Source organism: Terrapene carolina, unplaced genomic scaffold (genome assembly GCF_002925995.2).
Source record: "Terrapene carolina triunguis isolate 2854851 unplaced genomic scaffold, T_m_triunguis-2.0 Scaffold23, whole genome shotgun sequence".
NCBI classification, from domain to species: Eukaryota; Metazoa; Chordata; order Testudines; family Emydidae; genus Terrapene; species Terrapene triunguis.
The window spans coordinates 580,683-606,697 of record NW_020664374.1 but is presented as its reverse complement, the minus strand read 5'-3'; the positions used below and the strand labels follow the sequence as shown (position 1 = coordinate 606,697).

At 40.5% G+C, this 26,015-nt stretch overlaps 1 protein-coding gene across 1 annotated transcript in view; it reads left to right on the top strand.

Moving 5' to 3' along the window:
- Positions 1–26,015, top strand: part of LOC113406169 (probable phospholipid-transporting ATPase VA) — a 134,368-nt gene that overhangs the window by 74,755 nt on the left and 33,598 nt on the right. Inside the window, exons 3-7 of the mRNA XM_026649236.2 lie at positions 35–120; positions 11,126–11,232; positions 11,332–11,463; positions 13,703–13,833; positions 15,567–15,819. Of these exons, the coding sequence (XP_026505021.1) occupies positions 35–120; positions 11,126–11,232; positions 11,332–11,463; positions 13,703–13,833; positions 15,567–15,819 (709 nt within the window). The remainder of the gene's footprint in view (positions 1–34; positions 121–11,125; positions 11,233–11,331; positions 11,464–13,702; positions 13,834–15,566; positions 15,820–26,015) is intronic.

Genomic DNA, 26,015 nt, shown 5'->3' with positions numbered 1-26,015 from the left:
AAAGATTAAATATTTAACACTTTTATGATTCCAGGACTCTGAATTTGACCCCTTGAAGTTCACCAGTGTCATTGAATGTGAGAAGCCAAACAATGACTTAAGTAGGTTTCGAGGTTACATGTGAGTATTTCATATAATTACCTTCAGTCTGCAGCCCCTTCTCTATAAGACACAATTGACTTCCAGGCTCTCTTCTTCTGGTCCCCTGCCTCATTCCCTACACAGCTTCCAACTTCTGAAACAAATGAGTCAGGAATCCTACAGACAACAGCCTCCTTCACTACACAACCCTGATTCATCCCCAGAGCAGGATCATCTTGTGTTCTTACAGAGGTATCAGTTCTACAGGAAAAAATAGTATGTGATCATGTAATTCAAGACTGTATCACAATGCATACACACAAGAGAGCTGAATTAAGGTTGCACAGGCAACTTTAATTCTGGCATTTCTTAACTTTGGAATGCTTTGTCTTGCTTATCAAGAGTAACTGCTAAAATTGTTCTCTTTTGTAAGGTGCATCTATTCGTTGAATACCCCATGTCTTGGGACAGTCATTCAAAACTCCTGCCTCTCCATTCAGATGGAGTTAGAAGTCTCTCACTTCCATTCCTGAAGATGAATTTATTTGTCAGTATTGGTCAGCTAATACCCTGGCTATAAATGCCTGAAGCAGGGAAGTAATAGATAAAAGATTCCTCCCCCACCACCCTCAAGGAGCAAAAAAAACCCACCTGGAAAGGGAGTGGGAGGGAATCAGTTGCATATTATTTTTGTTAAGTTGTCTCTGGCTGATTTGTCTTTTTAAATGATTGTCATGGAGGAAACTCAGAAGTAGAAATGATATTTCTCCACTCACATTGATGTTTTCTTCCTGTCTTTCAAGCAAATGAATAAAGTTGTCTTAGTTTTGGTGGTGTTGGCCTAGGAAATATTGTCCTGGAATAACTTTACATTCTTCAGTCTGTAGTCAGGTACAATATGAGAGACTTCTTTACCTAAATCTTTGTCTAAACTTCAGTTAAAAACAATAAAAAAGAAAATAATTCTGTTCAGTGGACAGTGATGTATTCCTGTGTCTCTTATTAGCAGTGATGAGCACTGTTAATAAAGTAGATGAATAGTGCAAAAACTGAAAAATGGGTCTTTTAATCAATATTACCTTCCATCTCACAAACTGTTATTTTTGTCATTCTTCCCCCCCCCCCTCCAGATTTCATAAACTGTTTATCCACATTAGCTTCAAACAGTGAGTTCAGGATGGACACTCCTTCATATATTATTTGAAACATTATAAACATTATCAATGGCATGGAACAGATTTTCAGCTTGTGCAAATCAGCATAGCTCCTTTGCAGCTACATCAGTTTAGACCAGCTGAGAATGCAGCCCTGTACTAGTCACACAAGACACACATTTCATGTAAAGATGAGAGCTGGTATTACTTATTTATTGTTTGTTTTTCAGTTTGAGTATTTTTTATATAGTACAGTTTTCGGGAGTGGGTTCCTCTCTAGTTTTCCTTTGTGGTGAGGGCCTTCTTGCCTTTGGCCCCTGTTTGCTTGCAGCCTTTCCTAGCAGGTTATGCCAAAACCCCAAGGATTAAAGCCCTGCCAGACCTGCCACAGGTCTTTCCCCCAAAGGGCTTGTCTACGTTACCCGCTGGATCAATGGGCAGCGATTGATCCAGCGGGGGTCAATTTATCGCATCTAGTCTAGACGCGATAAATCAACCGCCGAGCGCTCTCCCGTCGACTCCGGTACTCCACCGGAGCGAGAAGTGGAAGCGGAGTCGACGGGGGAGCGTCAGCTGTCGACTTACCACAGTGAAGACACCACAGTAAGTAGATCTAAGTATGTCGACTTCAGCTACGTTATCCACGTTATTCCCGTAGCTGAAGTTGTGTAACTTAGATTGCTCCCCGCCCCCAGTGTAGACCAGGCAGGCATCCCACATCCTATGGAAATATAAGGCTTGCTCCAGCTTCAAGAGCAGATCTAGGAAGCTGAAAGAAGACAGACTGAAACTGCTCCCCATAGAGTGCTCTCTGGGGTCCGATTCACCCCTGTACCTCAGGCTCAGCCACTCAGAGCACTCCTGTGACTTCCTCATCTCCAGCTCTGGTAAGCCAGGACCATGGTGCAACTTCCGGCACTCAGACGTAACTTAAAGACCCCATTCCCCTGAGAGACAGTCCAAGAGGAGTGAAAAGTCACCACCAAGACCAAGGAGCAAGGAAACCTCGCATCCCCATGCAAGCACTGCTGAGGCTTCTAGATACCAAGACCCCAGTCTTGAAAGACTTCTAGTAAGCTGCATGCCAGAAAGTCGTCACTCATCTTTTAAAGCACTAACAATTCTACATGCAGCAGCACATTCAGAAAGAAGTAAGCTGGCCTGTTCCCTAGCAGAATTCCAAAGTATTACCAATACTGGTGGTCAGTACCCTGTATGCAGATCAGCATACTAGTCGGCACAATGAGCCATAAAAAGTACAATAAAATGCATTGAGGCAGGCCTGGCCCCCAGCTTTCTCAATGTTGCAAATGTGAAGCATTACTGAAGCTGGCCTTTATACTCACAGTCATAAACTGCACTGAACATACCCAATGCATGTTGAGGGGGCAAGCAAATGGTCTATTCCACTCAACAACTTGATTTAATAATGGCCACAATTTCTGCTCTTTTGTGGATCCCAAACTCATTTCCTCATTCCCCCCACCCTTTAAATAGTTCTTGTCCTGCTTCTAGTGTTGTGAGAAGAATAAAATAAAAAAAATTCAAAACCCAGCATGAGCATAGCCAAACTATATACAGTATTGCTAACCATGATTTGGGCCCCAGAAATTACGAAATTTGCCTAAAAATACTGAGATTTTGTTTTAAAAATACATGGGGGCAGTATGTGCTTTCTGATTTTACAGCTTTGCTCTGGAGCTATATGGGCTAGAATTATTTTTAAAATTTAAATAAAAGCTGAAAAACCTCACATAATCACATGACTCCAGAAGCTTGGGGCTTTAAGAAACACCAATTATAGTGAGAGTTGGTAATCTTGTGTATGTATAAGAGAGTGGTGTTAACTCACAACATACAAATGTATCTAAAACCATGGTGCAATTCATCAAATAAATAAATGTAAAGCTAGTGATAGGGGGGATATCCAAAAGTTAAAAGTGCATTTCAGAATAAAGTTTTGATGCCTCTCTTTCTCTGTGGCCTGCTGCAATCAACCTTCCCCAACAGGCCCTGCCACACATCTTCCTCCGAGCAAATCCCCATCCCCTTTATCTGTTGTTATCACCTTGCATAGAATAAACTAGTAGTCTGCTACTCCCCTCCAGAGGCCCACTCTCCTCTCTGTTATTTTCAAAGAGAAGGTCACTGCCACCACTCCCAAGGTCAGCATGGTCTCTGGTGGAGAAGGTGCTTAGTAGTGCTCCCCCACATACGACATCTGGGAATCTGCTTAAAAGGCCTCTGAGGCAAGCAGACCCACATATGCCCTGGTGAGTAATTGCTAGGGAAAGCTCAAGGTTCAAGCCAATGGAAAAGTAAGAGATGCCATGATTTTCCTATATTTTTTTCTCTTGGATGAATTAGAAGGAGCACACACTATCTGGACACTCTCTCTGGTAAATAAGTCAAACTGACTTGTGCTAATCCTCCTAACCACAAGGGTTAGGCTCAGTGAGTCAAAGATCCAGAAAACATACAAAGGGTATGTCTTCACTACCCGCCGGATCGGCGGGCAGCGATTGATCCAGCGGGGATCGATTTATCGCGTCTAGTCTAGATGTGATAAATCAACCCCCAAGCGCTCTCCCGTCAACTCCTGTACTCCACCGCCGCGAGAGGCACAGGCGGAGTCGACAGGGGAGCAGCAGCAGTCGACTCACCGCGGTGAAGACACCACGGTAAGTCGATCTAAGTATGTCGACTTCAGCTACGTTATTCATGTAGCTGAAGTTGCGTAACTTAGATCGATTCCCCCCTTCTTCCCCCCCAGTGTAGACCAGGGCTAAGTGACTTCATCCGTTTGACTTCTACCATGTAATCAATTCCAGTTAGGCTAAGTGACTTCATCCGTTTGACTTCTACCATGTAATCAATTCCCGTTCAAAATTAGAAATACACTATTAAAAGCTGCTTGAAGTATTCAGACATCCAGATAACACAAATCCGTCCCTGCTCAGTTTAGAAATCTTTATCAATACAAACAGTTTTGTAAAAAAAAAAGCACCAATAAACACTGCACATTTGTGGAGGAACTTAATATTTTAAAAACAGACAAATTCAGGGAGATTTTAATTTCACATTGAACGCTTCATCTGGCAGTAGCAGCAGGAATCACAGGCATGCAGATATTTTACAGGATTGCTGGATATTTGTTTATAGCTCTTCAACTATTAAGAAAATAATGACAACCCCACAATTTATTTTTCAGGATATCTGAAAAACGTGGGGTTGGAGGTGAGAGGAAGCATTTTCTCTTTTTTTTTTTTTTTTTTGAGTTGATACAGTATTGATACATCACCCTATTGATCCCACTCTAGCAAATAGGAAACAAGACAAACAAACAGGAAAAGGAAGAAGTTAGTTGGAGACAGGCTCATTTTCAAGTTAATCTGTTAAACAAGACTTTTTCTGTGCAAATACCTTCTCAATTATGTATTGAAACAATAATTACATGCAGCTAGTGTAGCCATTTCTCATAATAGGTATGTGCATGTTCAGTAGGTGTTTATATGCCACATATTTTGGGATGATGTCCATGTGAGAAATTGCAGAGCCATGAGACATATTGTATTTATCAGGCACCTTTGACCATCTTACCTACGCTCTGCTCACTAATCCATTTTCCTGCAGTCTAGCTCTAACATTCCACATTTCTGAGCAGCTTCAAAAAGTTACCATTTAAAAAAAAAATACTCCCAGAGAAAAGTTTCCTCCTTTCCCTCGAAAATCATAGTGGAATGAGCCCCCGGAGGGGAAAATTCAGTGCTGAACCAGTGTCAGGTTAAAGGTTCAACCCTGCAGAGACAGAAATGGGAGCTCAGCCCATCTCCCCAGTGGACCCACAGCATTTGTGTATAGCCTGGGAAGGCTAGTTATCAGACCTATCTAATTTACAGAGCGCTGGTTTTGAATTTTTTCTGTGCACCTCCCCTAGTTTGTAATTTTCTTTCCTTAAATTTCCATGTCCAAATAGCTCATCATTTTTCTATATACCTAGTTAGTGGATCATTTGTAGGACGGGGCGGGGAAAAGTGGAGGAAAATAAATTGGTTGTATTTCCCTCAGCTCCGCTCTCCCATGGCTTAGTTTCCTCCATGTCATTTTCTAAGAGTATGTAGAACACCAGTGGATGACTGTGATTTACTTTATGTACAAATGAAAATTAGTAGCAAATGCTATTTGTTTAGTGATGGGTAAAATGGGGGAAAGTTGCCATAGGATTCTTCAACTTTTCCTCCTTACGCTTTTGAGGGAAGGCCCAGTCAATGAATGAAAGAAAATAGATTTGGGTCTTGAGCATCAACAGATCAGTTTGAAATGCTGCACTATTGTGGAGTAGGCACAGATGGTGTTCTGTTTGAATTCAGTGTTTTATCTGAGCTAAATGAATAAGAACACATTGGGCATGAGGTGGGCGAGAGCTGCTGAGTGCAACTGAAATATTTTAATAACAAGACAAGTTAGCTTGAGATTCCCTTGTATTACTTTCTGTGCCGGTAGCATGTTATAACTAGGGCCCTACCAAATTCATGGAATCCTAGAAGATTAGGGTTGGAAGAGACCTCAGGAGTTCATCTAGTCCAACCCCCTGCTCAAAACAGGACCAATTCCAACTAAATCATCCCAGCCAGGACTTGGTCAAGCCTGACCTTAAAAACCTCTAAGGATGGAGATTCCACCACCTCCGTAGGTAACCCATTCCAGTGCTTCACCACCCTCCTAGTGAAATAGTTTTTCCTAATATCCAACCTAGACCTCCCCCACTGCAACTTGAGACCATTGCTTCTTGTTCTGTCATCAGGTACCACTGAGAACAGCCTAGCTCCATCCTCTTTGGAATCCCTCTTCAGGTAGTTGAAGGCTGCTATCAAATCCCCTCTCACTCTTTTGTTCTGCAGATTAAATAAGCCCGGTTCCCTCAGCCTCTCCTCATAAGTCATGTGCTCCAGTCCCCTCATGATTTTTGTTGCCCTCCACTGGACTCTCTCCAAATTGTCCACATCCTTTCTGTAGTGGGGGGCCCAAAACTGGACTCAATACTCCAGATGTGGCCTCACCAGTGCCGAATAGAGGGGAACAATCACTTCCCTTGATCTGCTGGCAATGCTCCTACTAATGCGAACCGCGGCCACTGGGAGCTGCAGGCGGCCATGCCTGCGGACGGTCAATGTAAACAAACGGTCTCACGGCCTGCCAGCGGATTACCATGATGGGCTGCAGGTTGCCCACCACTGACCTATACTATACACATTTCATGGGGGAAACCAACATTTCTCAAATTGGGGGGCCTGACCCAAAAGGGAGTTGCAGGGGGGTCACAAGGTTATTTTAGGGGAGTTGCGGTGTTTGTTGCCACCCTTATTTCTACACTGCCTTCAGAGCTGGGCAGCTGGAGAGTGGTGATTATTGGCCGGGTGCCCAGCTCTGAAGGCAGCGCCTCGCCAGCAGCAGTGCAGAAGTAAGAGTGACAATACCATACCATGCTACCCTTACTTCTGTGCTGCTGCTGGCGGCAGCTCTGCCTTCAGAGCTGGGCTCCAGGCCAGCAGCCACCACTCTCCAGCTGTCCACCTCTGAAGGCAGCTACACCGCCAGCAACAGCACAGAAGTAAGGGTAGTAGTACCGCAACCCCCACTCTACAGTGACCTTGCGATACCCACCCCCCACAACTCCTTTTCGGGTCAGGACCCCTACAATTACAACACTGAGAAATTTCAGATTTAAATAGCTGAAATAATGAATTTTACAATTTTTAAAATCCTATGACCATGAAATTGACCAAACTGGACCCTGAATTTGGTAGGGCCCTAGTTATAACTGTGTACACAATTTTATAGTGAACAGTATATATATCGCTCTCCGCTGTCATTAACAGTCATCTATAAAGAACATGTGTGGGATATAAAATCACAAACCAGAGCTATTACTTTTCCAGTAGATTTGTGAAAATCAAGTCCACTTATTAACAGGGAAGTTAACTACAATTTGGAGACTTTACTGGAAACTTAAGCTAACATCCTACTAATTCACAAGTCAAGCTTCAGGAGGATTTGGTCTCAAAAAGAAGAGAAGGCATAGTACTCAGAATAGTAGGATTACTGCAGTTTCATTGTGGATAATTTAACAAATTATTCTCCCTAGATTGTATAAATCTTTGATACATCCCAAATACTCAGAGTTCCAAGCTGGCAGTGAATGATTGCTGCTTATTGTGCTGAGCACAAACTTAGAAAGTCCATGATCAAGGGATGGGACAGTGATGAGAGAGGACAAAAGCAGAATTTTGGTAACTCAGAAATCAATAAAATGAAAATGTGTTCTGCTATCTTAGAACTGCTGAGGGGTATTCTCTACTAGAGTGGCAGAAACCATTTGTGCTTCAAAGTTGCAAACTCGGGGTAATCTTACCAGTTCCTTTTCCTTCTCTCCTCAGTTCTAGTCTCTTGCCAGATATAATCACTGCTGTATCTATAACATATCTAAAATCCACACCTTCCCACTGCTAAAACACTTGGCAATACCATGGTTCTTTCTCTCACCTGGTCATCTAAATCAGATTGCAAACTCTTTGAGGCAGGGAGTGTGTTTTCTTTTTTTCTGTGTAATGCTTTATGCACACACTGAGGGCTACTCAAATGAGCAGCCCTTTACTCTGAGAGTAGTCTCAGTGTTTTCACAGATTAAGTGTTGCCAATTCTGGTGATTTTACTGCTAGTCTCATGATATTTGGTGTGGTTTTTAAAGCCACAGCTCCTAAAGGCATGTGATAAGGTTAGAATCTCAGCATTTGTTTTTAAAAAGCATAAGTTTCTAACACTCAGGTTGTGAAGAAAAGCATGAACACATGACCCAAGTGCATCTTAAAGGCTCATAAACCAAAGACAAATAAAAAGAACCCAATTTTTTTAATGAAAAAAATCTCGACGTTTTAACAATTTCATGATATTGGGGGTCCTGGTTCATGGTGGTGGTGTTTTTTTTAAATGCTCAGGATTTGCAATACATGGTGTTAAACTGTACCATACTTAAGGGTGGCAAAATCTACTATATAAAATAACATATAGAAAAATAAACATAAAAATAAAGTTGGATTATGCAGCAACAGCAGTTAGATATCTTTATTCTAGTGCATTCAGTTTCTCAACATTTCTCTTTATTTATTAGCTCTGCATTCCAATTTGTTTTGAAAAATTAAGAATCCTACTTTCGGTGCTGTTTATATGAATGCACAGTAGTTAAAATATTTCCAATTTTCCTTCACCATCTGCTCTGCAGCATTAAGATACTGGAGTTTGTTATGTGGAATTTCATTCATACACAGCAGGTCTATAAAAGTTATTTGACTTTTCTTCCCCCCTTATCCCCCTTAGCAATGTTCTAGTGCTACTGATGTAAGAAGTTATTTTTTTATTCTTAATATTTCCCTTGTGGCAATCCATTCTCCCAGGCATTTTCCCCCTGTTTCTCTGACGTAAATGCAGTTTTTGTCAGTACATAAATAACAAACAGTAAGTACTCGGCTAGGATAGATGTTATTTTGTTTACTAAGAGTTTTTCATATATCCTGATGCCCCACTTTTTTGTCTGTTTGGCTTCGGTGGTCAGGCAGTTGTTTATAGAGGCTGATCTTATTACCACTTAGTGGTTAATTTGAAATATCTTAGACTTCTTATATTTACCTGGATAAAAAGAACATCCAGATTTCCACATATCCCACACTGTGGAGAAAATTCAATGAAAACAATAGACTGTTTGGGATTGCTAAAGGTTCAGCTGTGCATAGAAATGCAGAGGTAGAAAACTTCCTGATTTCTGTGCAGGTCATTGCAGAGAAGAAAAGAGTGTTCACTGAAGAACTTTTCTCATTTTGTCTCTTCAGTGGTGAAGTTGTTGCATGATATTGGATTATTTACTCTCCATCTACTGGAAATGTTTACTGCTTTGCAATTAAGCTTTTCTTGGGTGCATTGTATGCTTTTACAAAAGGATTTGGGAATTGGAAACATCTGAAGCAACTTTCAAACGTGAGAGGGGTACAGAACACTGAACCTGTGTGCTAACTCGATTAAAACTTTAAAAAAAATCCCAATCTGGTAGAGTTGACTCTGCTATGGCACACCAGTTTAATTCAGAACAGCCGTACTGAAGAGACATTCTTCAGTGTGTGGTGACAGATACAAAGTTTAAGTACTTGTGGGCTTGTCTTCCAGGGCCAGGATGAAGTATTAGGATCCAAAAGCTATGGAAGAGATTTGGGGATTTTTGAGCTAATATTACAGTTTGATCCATGTCTGGCTGACCACTTTGCTAAATTTGGACAGAAGGGGAAAGCCATCCTACCTGTCCTCAACTGTAGGTGACAAATTCATTGAATTGATGGGGAAAAAAATTAAAAACACCATAGTAAGAGAATTGCAGCAAGCCAAGTATTTCTCTGTAATTGTTGATTCACGACCTGATGTAGCACTTGTAGACCAGCTCACATTCATTTTCTGATTTCTCATTCAGAGGGCCAAATAATTGGGTTTCAGCCCCTTGAGAACCACACAGGGGCAAACCTAGCTGAAGCTGCGCTGGCTATGAGAAATAACCTAGGTTTGGATGAGTCTAGCGGCTGTGGGCAATTGTATGATAATGCTAGTGATGTGACTGATCGTTCCAATGGTCTGCAGGCCCATCTGTCACGGAAAATCCACCAAAAGACTACGTGCCATGTGCTGCACATTCCCTAAATGTAATTGGCGTCAGCAGTGTTAACAATTGCTCAGATGCACATATTGATAGAAAACTATTTTCCACGATCTAAATGCTGACACGAGCCAGAGATTATTGATTCTCAGCTGTTCAACTGAAGAAGAGCTCTATGTTGTTTAAAAGCTTGTCTCTTTCACCAGCAGAAGTTGGTCCAATAACCAATTACCTCACCCACCTCTGTTCCCCTGTAGTGAACTCATTATCTTTTTTTCTCTGTCAGTACTTGCATGGAATAGCTAGGGCATTTAATGTCTAAATTCACATACAATATCAAGTCAGCAGTGGGAACCTGTTAGCTGTGAATTTTTAATTTTTAGCTAAACATATAATTCTTAATGTCTGGCTATGGTGCTTGTGTTGTTCCCATATGCTGTTAATTCTTTAAATGACATGTTTTTAATCATCTCAGGAAAGTTTAAGTATTTTATAACCAGGTGGGACTTCAGGATATTCTGTGCCTAGAACCCCAAGAATTCTTAATTTGATCCTGTTTAGCAGGCAGTAAGGAGAAAAGAGTGAGGGGGCCAAAGAGAGTAAGGGTGAGTAGGCTGTGGAGGGAATGGAGAAGAGCAAGGAGAAAGGGATCACAGAGTTCCCAGAGACAGAATTGGGTCAAAAGGACCCAGGGAATACAAGAGATTGAGAATTGGAAAGGGAAAAAGAAACATTTACTGGTTAGAAAATAGAAAAAAAAACAGAGACACACGGGATACTTATAAAAATATTTTGTAGAATTCTTCAAAAATAATCTTTATAGTACTGTAAGTGCAAAACTCAACTCAGGAGTACAGCCACAACTAGAACCTCCATAATAATAAAGTACATGCCATTTCTTCTTTAAAGAGCAGTCAGTCAGAAATATGTAGTGCAGTCATCTTGCTCTCACTCATGCACGTACATCCTTCCCCTTCACTTCCCTTTCATTGGACCCAAATATATCCTCCATGGAATATCTGTGGTGTCAAAACTGCTTGTGAATCCCAGAGTCCTTTATCCTTAGGCCAGTGTATGGGTAGCTGACTATTTAAGCTTTGGGGATAATCCGCAAATTTGTTTTACTCAGTGGGGATGTGATTCAGTAACTGAAAGTTTTGATTCTCTGTGTCAAGTTCTGTTATTAAATCTTTTGCAGTGTACATAAAAGTGGGAAAAGGGATGGACTATATAAAGAAAACCTTTTGTTGCGTGGATGTACTGTTAGGAACACAGAAGAGGTTACAGGGATAGTAATCTATGCAGGTAAAAGACAGCTTTTCTCTTTTAATTTACATGTTCACTCGATAGTTTCCTTAGACTGTCAACAAATATCTATATTGTTTAATGTAATTGCTTCTGCAGGGCACGAGACCAAAGCTTTGTTAAATAACAGTGGACCACGTTACAAGCGCAGTAAGCTTGAAAGACAGATGAATATTGATGTCCTTTGGTGTGTCCTCATACTTATAGTCATGTGTCTATTTTCAGCCATTGGTAAGTCCTCTTTACAAATAAAAGTTAAGTCGACCAAACTCTATCCTAAGAGTCACATGCTTTGCTTTAAAAATTCAAAAATGTATATCTTCTGTCTCTTCATTCCTGTAGCTACTTCCTTTTCTATGTAAAGTTTGGGTTTTTTGTAGGAAACTTCAGCTTTGTACATAAGCTCATCCAAATAGTAATCTTTTAATAACCATCAACTGCATACCATTACTAGACCAAATCAGACAAATATTGGGTCAGGCTCTGCCACCTTCAGTAGCAATGAGTAGTGCCCTACTTCAAAAGTAGTATCTTTGAAATCAATTGATCATGACTAAGGGTGGCAGAATTTGGCACATACTTAGTTGCCGGGGTAATATATGAACACAGAGTAAACATAACTAGCACAATACCATTCACCTAGCTGTATTAGATGAAAACAGGGACTCATAATATACAATATTAACCTACCATACTTAAGTATCCAAACGTATAATATTAAAAATTATTTAAAGGCCAAATTCAAAGGACAAGTCAAAGAGAAGACTACCATTGACTTCAATGGAATTGTAACTGGCATCGAAAATTTTAACAAAAATAGAGGGGCAGGGGTAAGTTTGTTTGGGTTCTGGTTAGACTCTGTGTGTGTGTGTGTGTGTGTGTGTGTGTGTGTGTGTGTGTGTGTGTGTGTGTGTGTATTGCTCTGTGACTGAGAATTTGGTATAAAGGTTTGTGTGCAAAACATTTCTTTAGCTATTTGTTTTGAAGTCCATATTTTGTAATGTTTGGGTTTTGTTTTGGTTGTGTGTAGTACATAAGTTCTGGAATTTTTCTTGGCAACTTTAAATGTATTTTACCGAAACTTCTGTGTTATTTTAATACCCTTAATTGTGTCTTTTTCCAGCTGTTGATAATCCTCTTTAAAGATGAAAATTGAGGGCAAAACTATTATTATGCTCTTTGTTTCCACTGAGTTCAATGGGCAACTCGCATATCCAAAACCAGCATTTCATCCTAACGATTTCCAATTTGTTTTAGAGTAGAATCCTAGTAACAGAAGTGGTTCTTTTTTTCTTTTTTTGCCAGTTGTTAAAATGAGTTGTGTATCCCCATAACTTTCTTATAAATATTGTCTATCAAATACGAACTAAAATGAGAGACCAAGATTTGAAAAAGTGACTAGAGATCTGGGGGTCCTCAATTTTGGGCTGCCCATCTTGAATCACCTTGAGAAGGGCCCTGTTTTTTCAGAGTGCTGAGTACCCACCCTCTGAAAACCAAGCCCTTTTAAGACATCTCCATAAGTTGGGAATTCATAAATTCGTGGCATCTAAAATCACTAGGTCATTTGAAAATCAAAACATTTAGTAAAAAGAAACTAGATATAATCCATTGCAAGTGCAGAATTTTTAGCATTTTTACTCTAGATTATTAAAAATAGCTATAGACACATCAGAGCATAAATGTAAAGCTTTGAACTGCTGCAAAATATTTAGTGAGACAATGTCATTTTTATTTATTGTTATTTCAGTGTGGGACAGGAGGCAGTTTAGAAACTTGATAGAGGTGCCTTACAAAGGATTTTTTTAATGGGCTTTTCTCCTTTTTTTGTTGCTTTATGACATATAAAGAATAGGGCCTGAAAGATTGTCAGGTTTCGGGGGGGGGTGTTAAGGTATTAGGTTTTTTCTGCTTGATTTTAATATAAATATCAGAGATAACATCTCAGGTCTTTCCTGGCTGGGATGGGAAAACCTATTATATATCTCAGAGTATATGTTTGATTTTTCTCACACCCTAATTAAAAGAGTGGGATTGCCGTATCTTTGGTAAAGACATCATTGCTCCAAAATGTTAATACTTTCCTTGTATTAAATAGGAATTAACAGAGAAAGACAACAAAGAGATTGAAATAGTCTGACTAAAATCTTTTCCCGTCTTAGTTGCTCAGCTTCTATTCCTTTGACTTTTGTGATGGCCACCTTTTCACTAGTTCTCCAGTTGTCATGGTGTCTTCCAGGGCAGACAAGACTTGAGTTTCCAACGTAGAAAATGCATATTAAAAAAAAAACATTTCAGGCCTATCTCATAAATCATAACAAAGTAGGAAAAGGCACAAGCTCCCCCTCCCCTTTTTTTCCCCTTTGCTGGTCACTTTTAAAGACAAAGACATACAAAATAAACCAATGCTGTGTTGTTTTTAATGTCTTGATGTTAATTTAAGTTTCCATCTATTTCAACTTTTCTGCAGGTCATGGCCTATGGGTGTGGCAATATGGTGAGAAGAAACCAGTTTTCGATGTTCCCGGGCTTGATGGCAACTATTTATCCCCAGTTCTAGCTGCAGTATATTTATTTTTGACAATGATAATAGTTTTTCAGGTAACAACGTTGTCCATACTGGTTCCTGTGTTCACAGTTTACTGATGCTAATAATTATATATAGAGAAAGAGAGCCCAACTTCTCCCACCAAGGAACTTGAGGTGCTAATTAAGTGTTTAAAATACAATACAATTAGATACAATACAATTAAAGCATGAAAATGAAGAATAAAATATTATGTTGCCAGAAAAATAAAAGAGCCTCATTAATGTGCTAATGGTGACCAAAATGAAAACAGCTCTGAAAAAAATCAATGGACAGATGCTCCAAATTGTCTTCCCTCCATTGACTTTAGTGGAGCTGTGACAATTCACACCTGCCGAGGTTCTGTCCCAAACATTCTAGGTGTGTTGTTTTTTTAACAAGCAAGATGGGCTAAGATGAGGAGGGTGCCTGTTGGGGAGCAGCAAACTTCACACTCTGTGGGATACCAGGCTGCAAAAGCTGAGTTACCCGCCTACCTTGGAGGAATACCTAGAACCTTGGTGGGGTTGGAATGCAGGTACCTTACTAGGACAAGGTTCATGCTGGGATTTAACTCTTTAATGGCCCCAAACTGTTTAGAATTTATACAAGAGGTAAATGACTAGAGTTGTCATCATTCAGCGTCTATACATAGGAGGAGAATATTGGGGGGATGCAGGGGGGAGAAAGTCTTCTGATGATGAGATCTACCATAATGTTGAATACTATGGTGTGTCAAGAGAAGTGTGGATGTCTGTCTTTGGGACATGTAAAACTAGAACTGACAGACCACTAGAAGATAGCATACTAGTGAAGGGAACGATCTTGCACTGAAGAGGGATGGATTAAATAATGGCCTTTGCCATTTCTAGATTATGATTTTAATGTATTAAGAGGTTTTTTTCTATTAAAGAAAACTCAGAACAGATCTACTTAAGTATGCACCCTTTACTATAGGTTTTGTTTAAATAACCACCCTTGGTACTTGTATATGTACTGCGATTCACCCCACTAGTCCAATTGACCAAGCTAAATTTTGTATATAACCAGAAATTTCTGCACTGAAAAAACATGTGCAAGGAACAGTCAACTAGAAATGATGTCTTTCATGGATTTTTGAAAATCCCCAAGAAACTGCTGAATTTTTTTTTTCAGGAAAACTCTCTTAGCTTAACACTTTGTTCAGCAATTACAAAATATGTTCTTTATTCAGCTGAACTGCTGCTCAAAAATTGCAACTGACAACATTGCTTTCTCTGCAGAACCTTCCACCAATCATTCATTTTACCTCTCCTGTTCCTGGAAAGCTAATTTAGTAGAGCCTGTTATTTACACAGATAAAATTTGGGAGCTATTCATCCCTTTTTTGATGCAAGATATTCTTTTGTATTTGCAGGATTCTGACTGTACTGTATGTTCCTCTCCCCCTCCCTTCTTTTCCTTTCCTAGCTTCTTTCAAGCTCATCTTATTACCCCGAAAACGTTTGCTTCTCTCCAAGCCTTGATAATCACATTTCCAGACATAATTATGGATTTCAGCTCTACAATTGCACCATAGGCTTTTCTAATCTGTCCAAGTAAACTCCTTGCAAAAATTCTAATTATTTTACAATATTGAATCTAAGCCTATTAAATTCTTTAAGGTAAAGTATAGTACATACACTCTTTGTGATTTTAGTCTGCCATAAAGTTGATTAGATTATATCAATTCAATATAATATCAGTGCCCCTCTTTTCTCCTAATTAGTGTGTTTTCCATGTGTTTTAGGTTCTGATTCCGATTTCTTTGTATGTATCCATTGAAATAGTTAAAGCATGCCAGGTGTTCTTCATTCATCAAGACAAGGATTTATATGATGAAGAGACAGACTCTCAGCTACAGTGTCGAGCTTTAAACATCACAGAAGACTTAGGGCAGATGCAATATATATTCTCAGACAAGACTGGTACTCTTACTGAAAATAAGATGGTTTTCCGAAGATGCACTGTTTCTGGAATAGAGTATTCCCACGATGCTAATGGTGAGCCTTGTTTGCTGTCCAAGGGTTTTACTTCAGTTTGATTTCAATCACACAAAAAAGTGACTATGATCTTAAAACAAACAACAAATTGTGTAGGATTTATGATATGTGCATCAGACACCACAATGATGGTTGTAAAATTAGCTATAACTTGATGTCTGTTCATTTCGGAATTATAATCTTATCAAGAATTCTTTGGGATCTTGAGTGTGTTGTCAAGGTTGCTATTCTCTGTAGGTTTACGCTCTGATCCTGCAAAGCATTTAGAAACGTGCTTAACTTTAAACACATGAATAGTACCATTGATATCAATGGGACTACATTGCTACATCTGTCCCTTAATGTGTAACTTCACTCCAAGATACTCAATCAGTGTCAAGAACGAAAGGTGAACAAGGTTACTAGTGTGGCTTTCATGTTAACACAATAGCACAGTCTGTTGTAATAATATTTCATCTGTTTTAGCTTTATCCTGTTCACTTCAGTGCCCCAGTGTGATGGGTATCTCTGAGTTAACATTCTTTTGCTGCCAAACAAATATTGTAACTGAACAGAACATCCTCAAGTAGCTGACTTTTGAAGCATTAAAATGTAATTCTTTACCCCAAGGGAATGAGGTTCCCTTTAGTTGTCACCCATGTGTCATCTCATCAACCTCTTAAAATTATTAAGTGACTTCCGATTTTGTGATTTTGTGTAATTTGTATTAAGCTATTTTCCCCCTAACATTTTAGCTGTATCCTTTGGGACTTGAAAGATGTTACATTCTCAAATTTCTTTGCATACTTGATAGATATTGTACTGGCTTTCTAAATGCAGTAATTAAGCTTTTTAACCTGCAGTACATTATTCTTTCCTTGAAGTTCATTTGGAGAGTTCAGCTAACACATCAGAAATGGAATAAGAGAGACTTATTAAAGGTGAACTGTAAACTTAAAAAAGACGTTTAAAATTGTATGAGATCCCAAGTTAGTAACAGAATATTGTGGAGGCTTAAATTACAGAGTGAATTTACTTTTAAAATAAAATATTTTAAAATAGCAATCATATATTGCACTTGCACCACTTTTCCTAAGACGAAATCAGTGCACCTAACAGAGATAGTAGGGTATTATTATTAACCCTATGTTACAGATAGGAAAACTGAGAAAAGGAGAAGTTGAAACTTCCCCAAGTGTTCACAGTGAGTCAGAGACAGAAGTAGAATTAGAGTCTACAGCACATTTCTTGACTCCCAGTTCTGTGCAGTAAATAGTAGACCATACTGCTTCTCTTCATTCTTCTTGTTTATCTGCCACCCTCTGATTTCAGGGCATATTGTGTTCCTTCCAAGAGTTAATGACACTGCAGTTAACTAAAGCAATTCAGGAAGGGCAGTATTTTATGGGTTAGATTGCATCAGGTGCTGCAGCGCAAATACAAAAGCCTACACTTGGGTCTCGATGGGTAAGTAAAGAAGAAATTAAGTGTCAAATGTTTTATCTTACCATGTATTATCATTGTCAAGTCTACCCATACTTTTTTTAAGTGATTTAGGATTATACTATAAATGTTAGAAAATAATAAAAACAAAACAGCGAAACTGACAATATACAAAATTATCAAAAACACAAAGCAAACAAAATACAGTAGTGTTTTTCCTTTACCTTCTCTCATTTATAGGCATCTTTATGCTCACTTGTAATTCTAGTTGGTGCAAAATTTTCAGATTGAAATGTGATTTTTAAGTTGACAATTCCCTTTAATCATAGTATTTGAATCTTTTCTCTATATAAAGTGATCTTGCACTAATTCTTTGCCTTTCTGTGTATAAATGGCAACCGAGAGTCCTGTGGCACCTTTAAGACTAACAGATGTATTGGAGCATAAGCTTTCATGGGTGAATACTCACTTCGTCAGACGCATGTGTATAAATGATCATAATTTTCATTTTTTTTATTCTCCACTTTTAGGATCAATGACACAATAAATAAGTGTTTTCACTCAAGATTTTTAGTGTCTATTCTCCAGGCTGATTCCCAGGCCCATTCTTTCTGTGAAGTTACTCCACTGATATCTTGTCTTCCCACCTGATGACTACCCACTAGTTCAGGTCACATAAGATCCCTCCTTCAATTGTTTTTCCTGTCATTAATAACATCTATAACACTTTATGCTCCTGTGTTTAAATACAAAGGATTTGAGGAAGCCCTTCCATTATACATACCAAAAGCCAGCAATCCCACCAGGTTTTGTTTAGGATATATTTAATAACTGATGCTGTCCGGGCCGGCTCCAGGCACCAGCAGAGGAAGCACGTGCCTGGGGCGGCACATGCTAAGGGACGGCATTCCTTCCATTCTTGCGGCGGCATAGTCCAGGAAGCTTTTTTTGTTTGTTTTGCTTAGGCAGTTCGGGCGGCAGTCCGAGCGGCTTTTTTTTTTTTGCTTGGGGCAGCAAAAATGGTAGAGCCGATCCTGGATGCTGTCCAGCTGACCCAGTCAGTTCTGGTTGTGGATTAAAATGAGGTTTAGAGAACTCTAAAATCTGCCACTTATAAAAAGATCCAGTCTTGCCACATATGCAAGTTTAAAACTGATTCCGTACTAAGGACCCAGAAAACCAAACAAAACCCATTGGCCTCCCTTCATAATCTTAGCAATTGTATGCCTTTTTCTGTTAATCATAGTATTTCTTTCAGTCATAGTAATTTAACACTAGGAACCAAACTGTGAATAGTCTGTGAGGTGATGAAATAAATGTAAAACTCATGGCAAGATCTGATTTAAAACTGTTACATCAATGTCATGATTTGCATGCTGAAATCCACAATTCATGTTCTGTTGTGGTGCCTTGTGGGAGCGAATGTACTTGGAGTAGAAATTCTATTCTGAGCGTTTTGGTTTGAGCTTGTTATATAGGAATGTAATCTGGTGGTACCTGGTAACTCATCTGGCAGATTGGGCATGGTATTCCCAGCATTGTTCCATGACCTGTGATATGTTACAAACTTTGTTCACACCCTGAAAATTCATCCAAAGGTTCTGGTTTGTTTGTTTTTTTCTGTTCTGTCTAGGTTCTTATACTGCCCTCATCACCACAGTATCTGAGCACCTTCCAGCAGTGCATTAAGCAGCATAAGTAACGATTGTCACATGTGCTTTGTGTACTTTCGCTCATCCTCTTCCCACTGTGAAAATTGCATGTACAGTGCAGAATTTTGTTTTGGTAGGATTTTGTTTTTGGTTTAATGTAGACACTACCCTGTGTTTATGTTAGGGAAGGCAAGGTTGAAATGTACCTTGCATTTGAATTGGAAGACGATGAGATTTGTGATGATCCTTATTTCCTGTGTGGAGTTCATTCCACAGTTTCGACCAGCCCCTGAGAAAGTCCTATCTCCAGAACAGACAAGTTTAACCCTTATGGTAGAAAGTTCTATTGTGCCTGAGAAGCAGAACTGTCAATCACAATCTTCATCCCAAAGCTTTAGGAGACCCTTTTAGATATCCTGGGCAAAGACTATGGAGAACCTTGAAGATAAGCACTAAAACCTTGAACTTGGCTTCCCACAGAATATCAAGTCAGTATAGGGAGCAGAGGATAGGTGTGATATTCTCAAGTAGCCTGTGTTGCTGAGAACTGCTGCAGCATTCTGTCTGAGTTGGAGTGTCCTAAGAGCTGATGTGTCCAGATATATTTCATTGCTGTAGTCCAAATGGGAGGTGACAAAGTTGTGTATAACCAAGCCCAGGTCATCATCTACCAGGACGGGATGGAATCTCCTAGCCAACTGGAAATGGTAGAAAGTATTATTCAGGAATGCTCCTATATGAGAACTTAGGGTTAGTGGGAAATCCAGGAACACTTCTAAACTACAGACTGAATTGATCGATTGCAAGTGTGTATCTTGAATCAAAGAAGACTGAACCATGGCTGGGACCTCTTCAGATTGCTTTTCTCAACCCATCAGCATCACCTTTGGCTTGCTTGGATTCAGCTTCAGCCAGTTGTGCTTTATCCATGAGCTGATTTTGTCCAAGCATCTTGATGGTCATGATGTGGTTGTAGATGGCAAAGGACAGGCAGAGTTGTGTGTCATCCAGGGCCGGTGCAAGGAAGTTTCGCACCCTAGGTGAAACTTCCACCTTGCACCCCCCCCCCCCGCGGCAGCTTCCCCCCCTGCCCTGAGGCCCCCCCACGGCAACTCCCCCCTCCCGGGGAGCCGTGCAGCAGCTCCCCACCCCAGCTCACCTCTGCTCTGCCTCCTCCCCGAGCACGCCGCCCCCGCTCTAATTCTCCTCCCCTCCCAGGCTTGTGGTGCCAAACAGCTGATTGGCGCTGCAAGCCTGGGAGGCAGGAGAAGTGGAGCGGCGACCGCGCGCTCGGGGAGGGGGCGTAGGAATGATGTAAAAAAAAGTGCTTTTTGGCACCCCCAAATCTTGGCGCCCTAGGCAACCACCTAGTTTGCCTAAATGGTAGCACCGGCCCTGGTGTTATCTGCATGTTGCTAGTACTTAAGTCCCTGTCATTTGATCAGTTCACTGGTGCTGCATGTTGAATAGGACAGGAGAGAGAATTGATTCTTGTGGGACTCCACAAATGAGAGGTCTAGTGGTGAGGTGTAATTTTCCATCACTGCTCTTTGGGAACTTTCCACAAGGAAGGACTTAAAACCATTATAGCACATTTCCTTGGTCCCCTTCGACTTCTCTAAGGCGGGACAGAAGTATCTAATGGTTGACAATATTAGAAGCTCCAGAGAGGTTCAGGAGGATGAGAATGGAAGTCTACTCTCTATCCATTGACAGCAGGAGATAATTCATCAGTGCTACTAAAGCTGAATCCTGGGCTGAATCCAAATTGTGCTGGATTTAGGATACTAGCTTCAATAAGATAAGCTTATAGTTGGCCTTTAGCTAGCTTCTCTATGTACTTGGTCAGGAACAGGAGATTGGATTCTGGCCAGTAGTTAGCTAGTACTGATATCTGAAGTGGGTTTCTTCAGTGTTGGTCAAGCTATTGTGCGTTCAAATGAGGAAGGAAAAATTTCTTCCCTGAATAAGGCATTGGCTATTTCAGTCAGGAGTGACACCAGTTGCTCATGACGCCCTTTCACGAGCCATAAAAGATGTGACAAACTGACAATATCCTACAACATTGTGGTCCAACCTTGTGGAATTAAGATGAACTTTATTAAATTAAGTTAAACCTTACTGAGTTAAGTTTGATACCATTTGGAATCCATTTTATTACATAGGCAATTGTGTACGTGTTATTGTGGAATAGTACATAACTCCTCTAGGACGAGGGGGATGTTAATGTAAAATTCCTCTAGTTATCTGAAGCCATCCCCTGGAGAGGTATGCATATAGGGTACTAATTCAAATGGAATTCTCCAGACAAAGAAAGGATTTTTGGTTAAATCACCTGGTTTTAAACATGCTCAGGTCCTTCTTCCTGATCCAGCAAATGGACAGGACCCCTGGTCAATGGAGGGCCCCAGTCCTTAGGGAAAGGTGGATGGACTTGGCCTCCTGAGGCCCTATAAGGCTAGGATCTTGTTCTGAGCTGAAACTGTGATGAATTTGAAACCACAAGGAAACCCTTTGGCTGAGGTACTGAAGGACTGTTCCTGCCAGAGCCCATGTTAGGATAGGTTCTTTTATTGTTTTTAATGTTTTCTCAGTAATGCTTGCATAGCCGGAGCTGTGTGGCAACTTATGAGTGTGGGCAATCACACTGTTAACCCTCCCTGAAGAGAGAGCATGCAGGGGAGCTTAGGCATCCTGTCTCGGCTGGGAATAACACAGTGAAGATAGGGAACTCTGCAGCCTGGAAATACCCTGGTCAGAAGGGAGGGAGACACCCAAGAAAGGCAATAGCTGGGAAGCTGGAAGCTTGAGAGTGGGTACTTGGGCTGAATCACTGAGGGCTGACCACACAGATGCAGATGCCTGAACTGTGAAGGCATAGGTTGGATTCACAGACCTTGGGTCAATACTCCTTCAGGGTTTCTAGTACTTCTTGAGGATTAAATATACTAATCTCTGGGAATACAGGCAACTTCTTTGTTGGTTAAATCACCCCAAAGGGGGAATAGATCTAGGCTGTTTGAAAGCCATCCCAAACATGTGTGATATTTTCAGTGATGTAGAGGGGAGTGCCTCTGTCCTTTAACTTGCTTGGGAATTTGGTGGAGTCCATGGGTCTTTGTGGTTGAATCGGGATTAGAGGTCTTTCTTGTTGCCTGGGAGCTATGATGCCTCCTTAATGAGGTGATGGTCTGCACAAGGTGTCAGTGAGCTTTGGCTCTGGTTTCTGTTGTCAGATGAATGAATTTGAATGAAGCTGTCTTATCTGAGGCAACTCTTTTGGATTTGAGGTGTGAAGAATAGATAAATGTAGTGCCACTTCCACCTTCTGCTGTCTGGGTCTGTGATGGGCTGAGTGTTGGGGGGCAGGCGCATGAGATAGGCCAGCATAGGGCTCACAGCGTCATCCAGCCAGAGTCTCAGTGGGTATGTCTACGCAGCATTTTGGAGTGAGCCTTCCAGCCCAAGTCGACAGACTCAGGCTAGTGGGGTTCACACTAGTGGTCTAAAAATAACTGTATAGACAACCAAAGAAAAGGTAATCCCCATCTTATAATAAAAGCCATGATTCCGGAATGCTCTTCTTCCAACATCCATGGAATTAATGACACAATTAGTTGGCACCTAACGTCTCAAAACTGGCCCTACAGATCCCTGCAGCAGTTAATGACCTGATTGTGTCTGTGACACACATGATATGATTTAGCTACAGCCAGATGATGAGCAGCCTGGCATCTGCCCCAGATGTTTTTCCAAAATCTAACTTTATAGTAGACTTGTCCAGGGATGTGGTCGCCAATCCTTCTAATTTTAGTTTTTCACTGTGTATGGAATGATTGTCCAAACCCAAGTTTAATTCCCAAGAGCTCAGTCACATACAGCAGAAAACCCATAATTTTTCATTCTTTGCATTTTCCCCTCCCTCCAATTTTTTGTGTGTGGGGGGGGTGAATCCAGAGAGTGGAACAGTGAAAGGGAAGCTCAGAAGGAAGGGAATGGTGAAAACCCTATCATTTTCCATTTGGATTAGCCAGATTTCTTAGTCACTGTCTTGGGAAAATGAGATCCCTCTTGGCATGTTGTCTGTCTGTTCTTGGTGAAGATTCGGCTGGGGTGGTGTACATCATGCAGCAGGATCACTTTCTCCGTTTTATGTCAATTTTGTGCCATAACTTTCTTGTGAGCAGATTGTTAGAGAACGAAAAGAAGAGCAGGCTGACCCAGAGGCAGATGGAGTAAATGGGCTTCTTTATTGCGGTACTTGTTCCCCTTGACCCAATTGTGGAGTAAGCGCTGAATTAATTACATCACGCTCTTTTATCTAAGTTAGTATGGAAATACCCACATTTACTACAACGCCCCCAAAACCCTTATTTAGTAATACGAATACCCATATACTGAATATAATTATCCCCGCCCCTATTTACTGTTTACAGCATTACGCATATTTTACAGACATTTTTACCTTGAAGATGCATTTCTTTTCAGTAATTGCAGCCACAGGTTCCCTTAATCAGCAGTTCACAGGGAAGGGAGGAAGGGGCCATGATCCTGAGCTCGTTTATGTAGGTGGGAAAGGAAGGGAGGAGGAGATAACACTTCTTTACAGAAAGGGTATTCTTTAGACACCCACATTCCTTATGCAGCTGCAACGCTTATCAATCCTTAACAAGCAGAAGGGAAGGGAGAGGGATAGCACTTTATCTATCAAGCGAAGAGACAGTGCCTGCCTATGCCTTCCTCCCGAATACCATGCTAGCAGTTACCCAGGTCTTTACTTAACCCTTACATATCCCAACAGAGATGTCTTTCCCTATCTGACCTACAGACATAATTTGCCCAGTCCAAACTCACCTTGCATCCATCCTGGGGATTTGACTTTATTAATAGGAAATTTTTAAAAAGATGATAAAGATCAACTCAATTCTTTTCCCCGCGGTGGCTGTTGCTCCCTCATGATTGCTCACCTCCCTTATGTTTATACAGGGTAACAAGTCATCAATGTCAGGGCCTTTTAACCCTTTCCCTACAGGATCAACACCTGCTAACAGGGTGGGGTGTTTTGAACACACTGATGTAGCTGATTTGTTTTTTCCTATTTCATTTTCTTTTGCTTTGTGAAAAGAATAATAGTTTAATTTGTCCCTGAGGAAGGGAGGGGGGTCAGCAAAGCTAGAATTGTGTGTTTTAACGGTGTATTTTTACTGTGTGTTTTTAACCCGTCTAATACACAAGCACAATGGCATTCAGCATGGATGTAATCTGAGGCCTTCAATACACAGAGGAAGTTTTCTCTTAGCTTATGCCCTGGGAAATTCTTATGGATGCTGACAGCAAGTTCTTACTGAAACATTAAAACTGCATACTTAGTAATAAATACACACATACACAGACATCCAACTTTATTATCTCAGGCAGACACGCTCGTATGTCCTATTGATTCCTTATACTATGGTCCTCGTGCTTATTTCTCTGCCATCTTCTTCCCCTCTGCTCTGTCAAAAGCTTCTTCAGTTCTGTCACGGCCACTCCTTAGCTATTGCTGCCACGGCTCCTCCCTTTTCAGTTATTTCAGCTCTCTTCTGATCTTCCTTCTTCCTCTCCTGCTTGTCCACCTGCTCTTCTGTTAAGTGACTCAAGCGTCTCAGCTCTCTGCCTTATATATAGGTTTTGGCCTATTCTGATTGGTTATTTCCTCAATCCTTATCATTAGCATACCCTCCACCAATCATTTTTAAGCCTTCCCTGATTGGTCTGTTCTTCTGAACCAATCACAGTCGCTGAACTCATCTCTCAATCAAAGCTGGACCTGATTGAAAACCTGTGCCATGCTCGATTGAACCTTCCCTTCAGGTTTTGGAGTAACCTTTATTTCATCTTAGCCTGCCTGTTTCCTATAGGCCGAATTATTCCAAAACCACCATCCCTAGCTGTAACTGCTTGAAACTCTCTTTATTAATTATTACATCCTTATAATTATAAACAATTACACATTTATATGCATTTTAACATTAGGATTCACTGTCACCACTCCATTTTTACTAATTTAAATAAGTTTAATTTTGATCTTTTCCTTGTTTCAGCTAGTGGTGGCAGGGCAATGTTCTTAATGCTGTATTCCTGACACAGAATAGAGCAGCTGAAAAATCTCTTGTATAGGAGGGGGAATACTGATTGCAGTTTACCTGGAAGATATCGCTCATGGAGCTTCCCCCAGTGTGTCATGACTACCTCTTGCAGGTGTCTAGCTACCAACGTGCCAGGATGACTCCTTTATCCTAATAGGAAAGCTACAAAATGTTACTCCAGTAGAGGTCGCAGGATGATATGGAGGGTCATTTTGTATTAATAAGTGAAGCAAAGGGCTAAGTAAAAATAAATCTTTAAAAAAAATCTCACCAAATACCCTGTAGTGTAGTTATATTAAACACTTTATTGTTGCATTTGAATAGGACAAACGTAACGGAAGTGAGCTTCTTACTTCATAGAAAAAGCATTGATTTTTTGGTATTTATTACTCTGTTTAATATGAAAGATTATATAACATAAGCTATGTGATTGTGTAATTTGATATTCCCAGTTACATTATTGTGGTTCTGAAAGGTATGTACGTATTTACTCCAAATAAAGAACCCTCTAAATGGGGAAAGGACATCAGTATTCAGTGAGTAAAAGCTGTTGACACTGGAAACCATCCCAAAACCATGTCTTTCATGATGTAAAGTTCATAGAAAAGGTTCTGAATTTGAGGCTAGAAGGAGGGAGAGAACATAGTGTTCCTAAAGAAACATGTTTTGCACAGTTGAAGAGTTATGAACCATAGTGCATAGATTAAACCACATATCGTAGTTTCTAACGCCTCTTAATACTTACCATACAAGACTGTTTCAGAAACAGCCAAAATCCTATTCCACTCTGTGGGCCTGAGCCTCGTCTCACGTACACTGGTGTAAATCTGGAGGACCACCAGAGATTAACTGAAATGATGCTGAACACAAATGCTCATGAGATGAGACTCGGGTGTCTGTGCTTCAGACTGTGATCTTATATCTACTTCAGTTTAGGGGTAAAGCTTAGGTTTAAAATGGCAAGAATGACGAAAGGATTGAGTTCTAAAGAAAA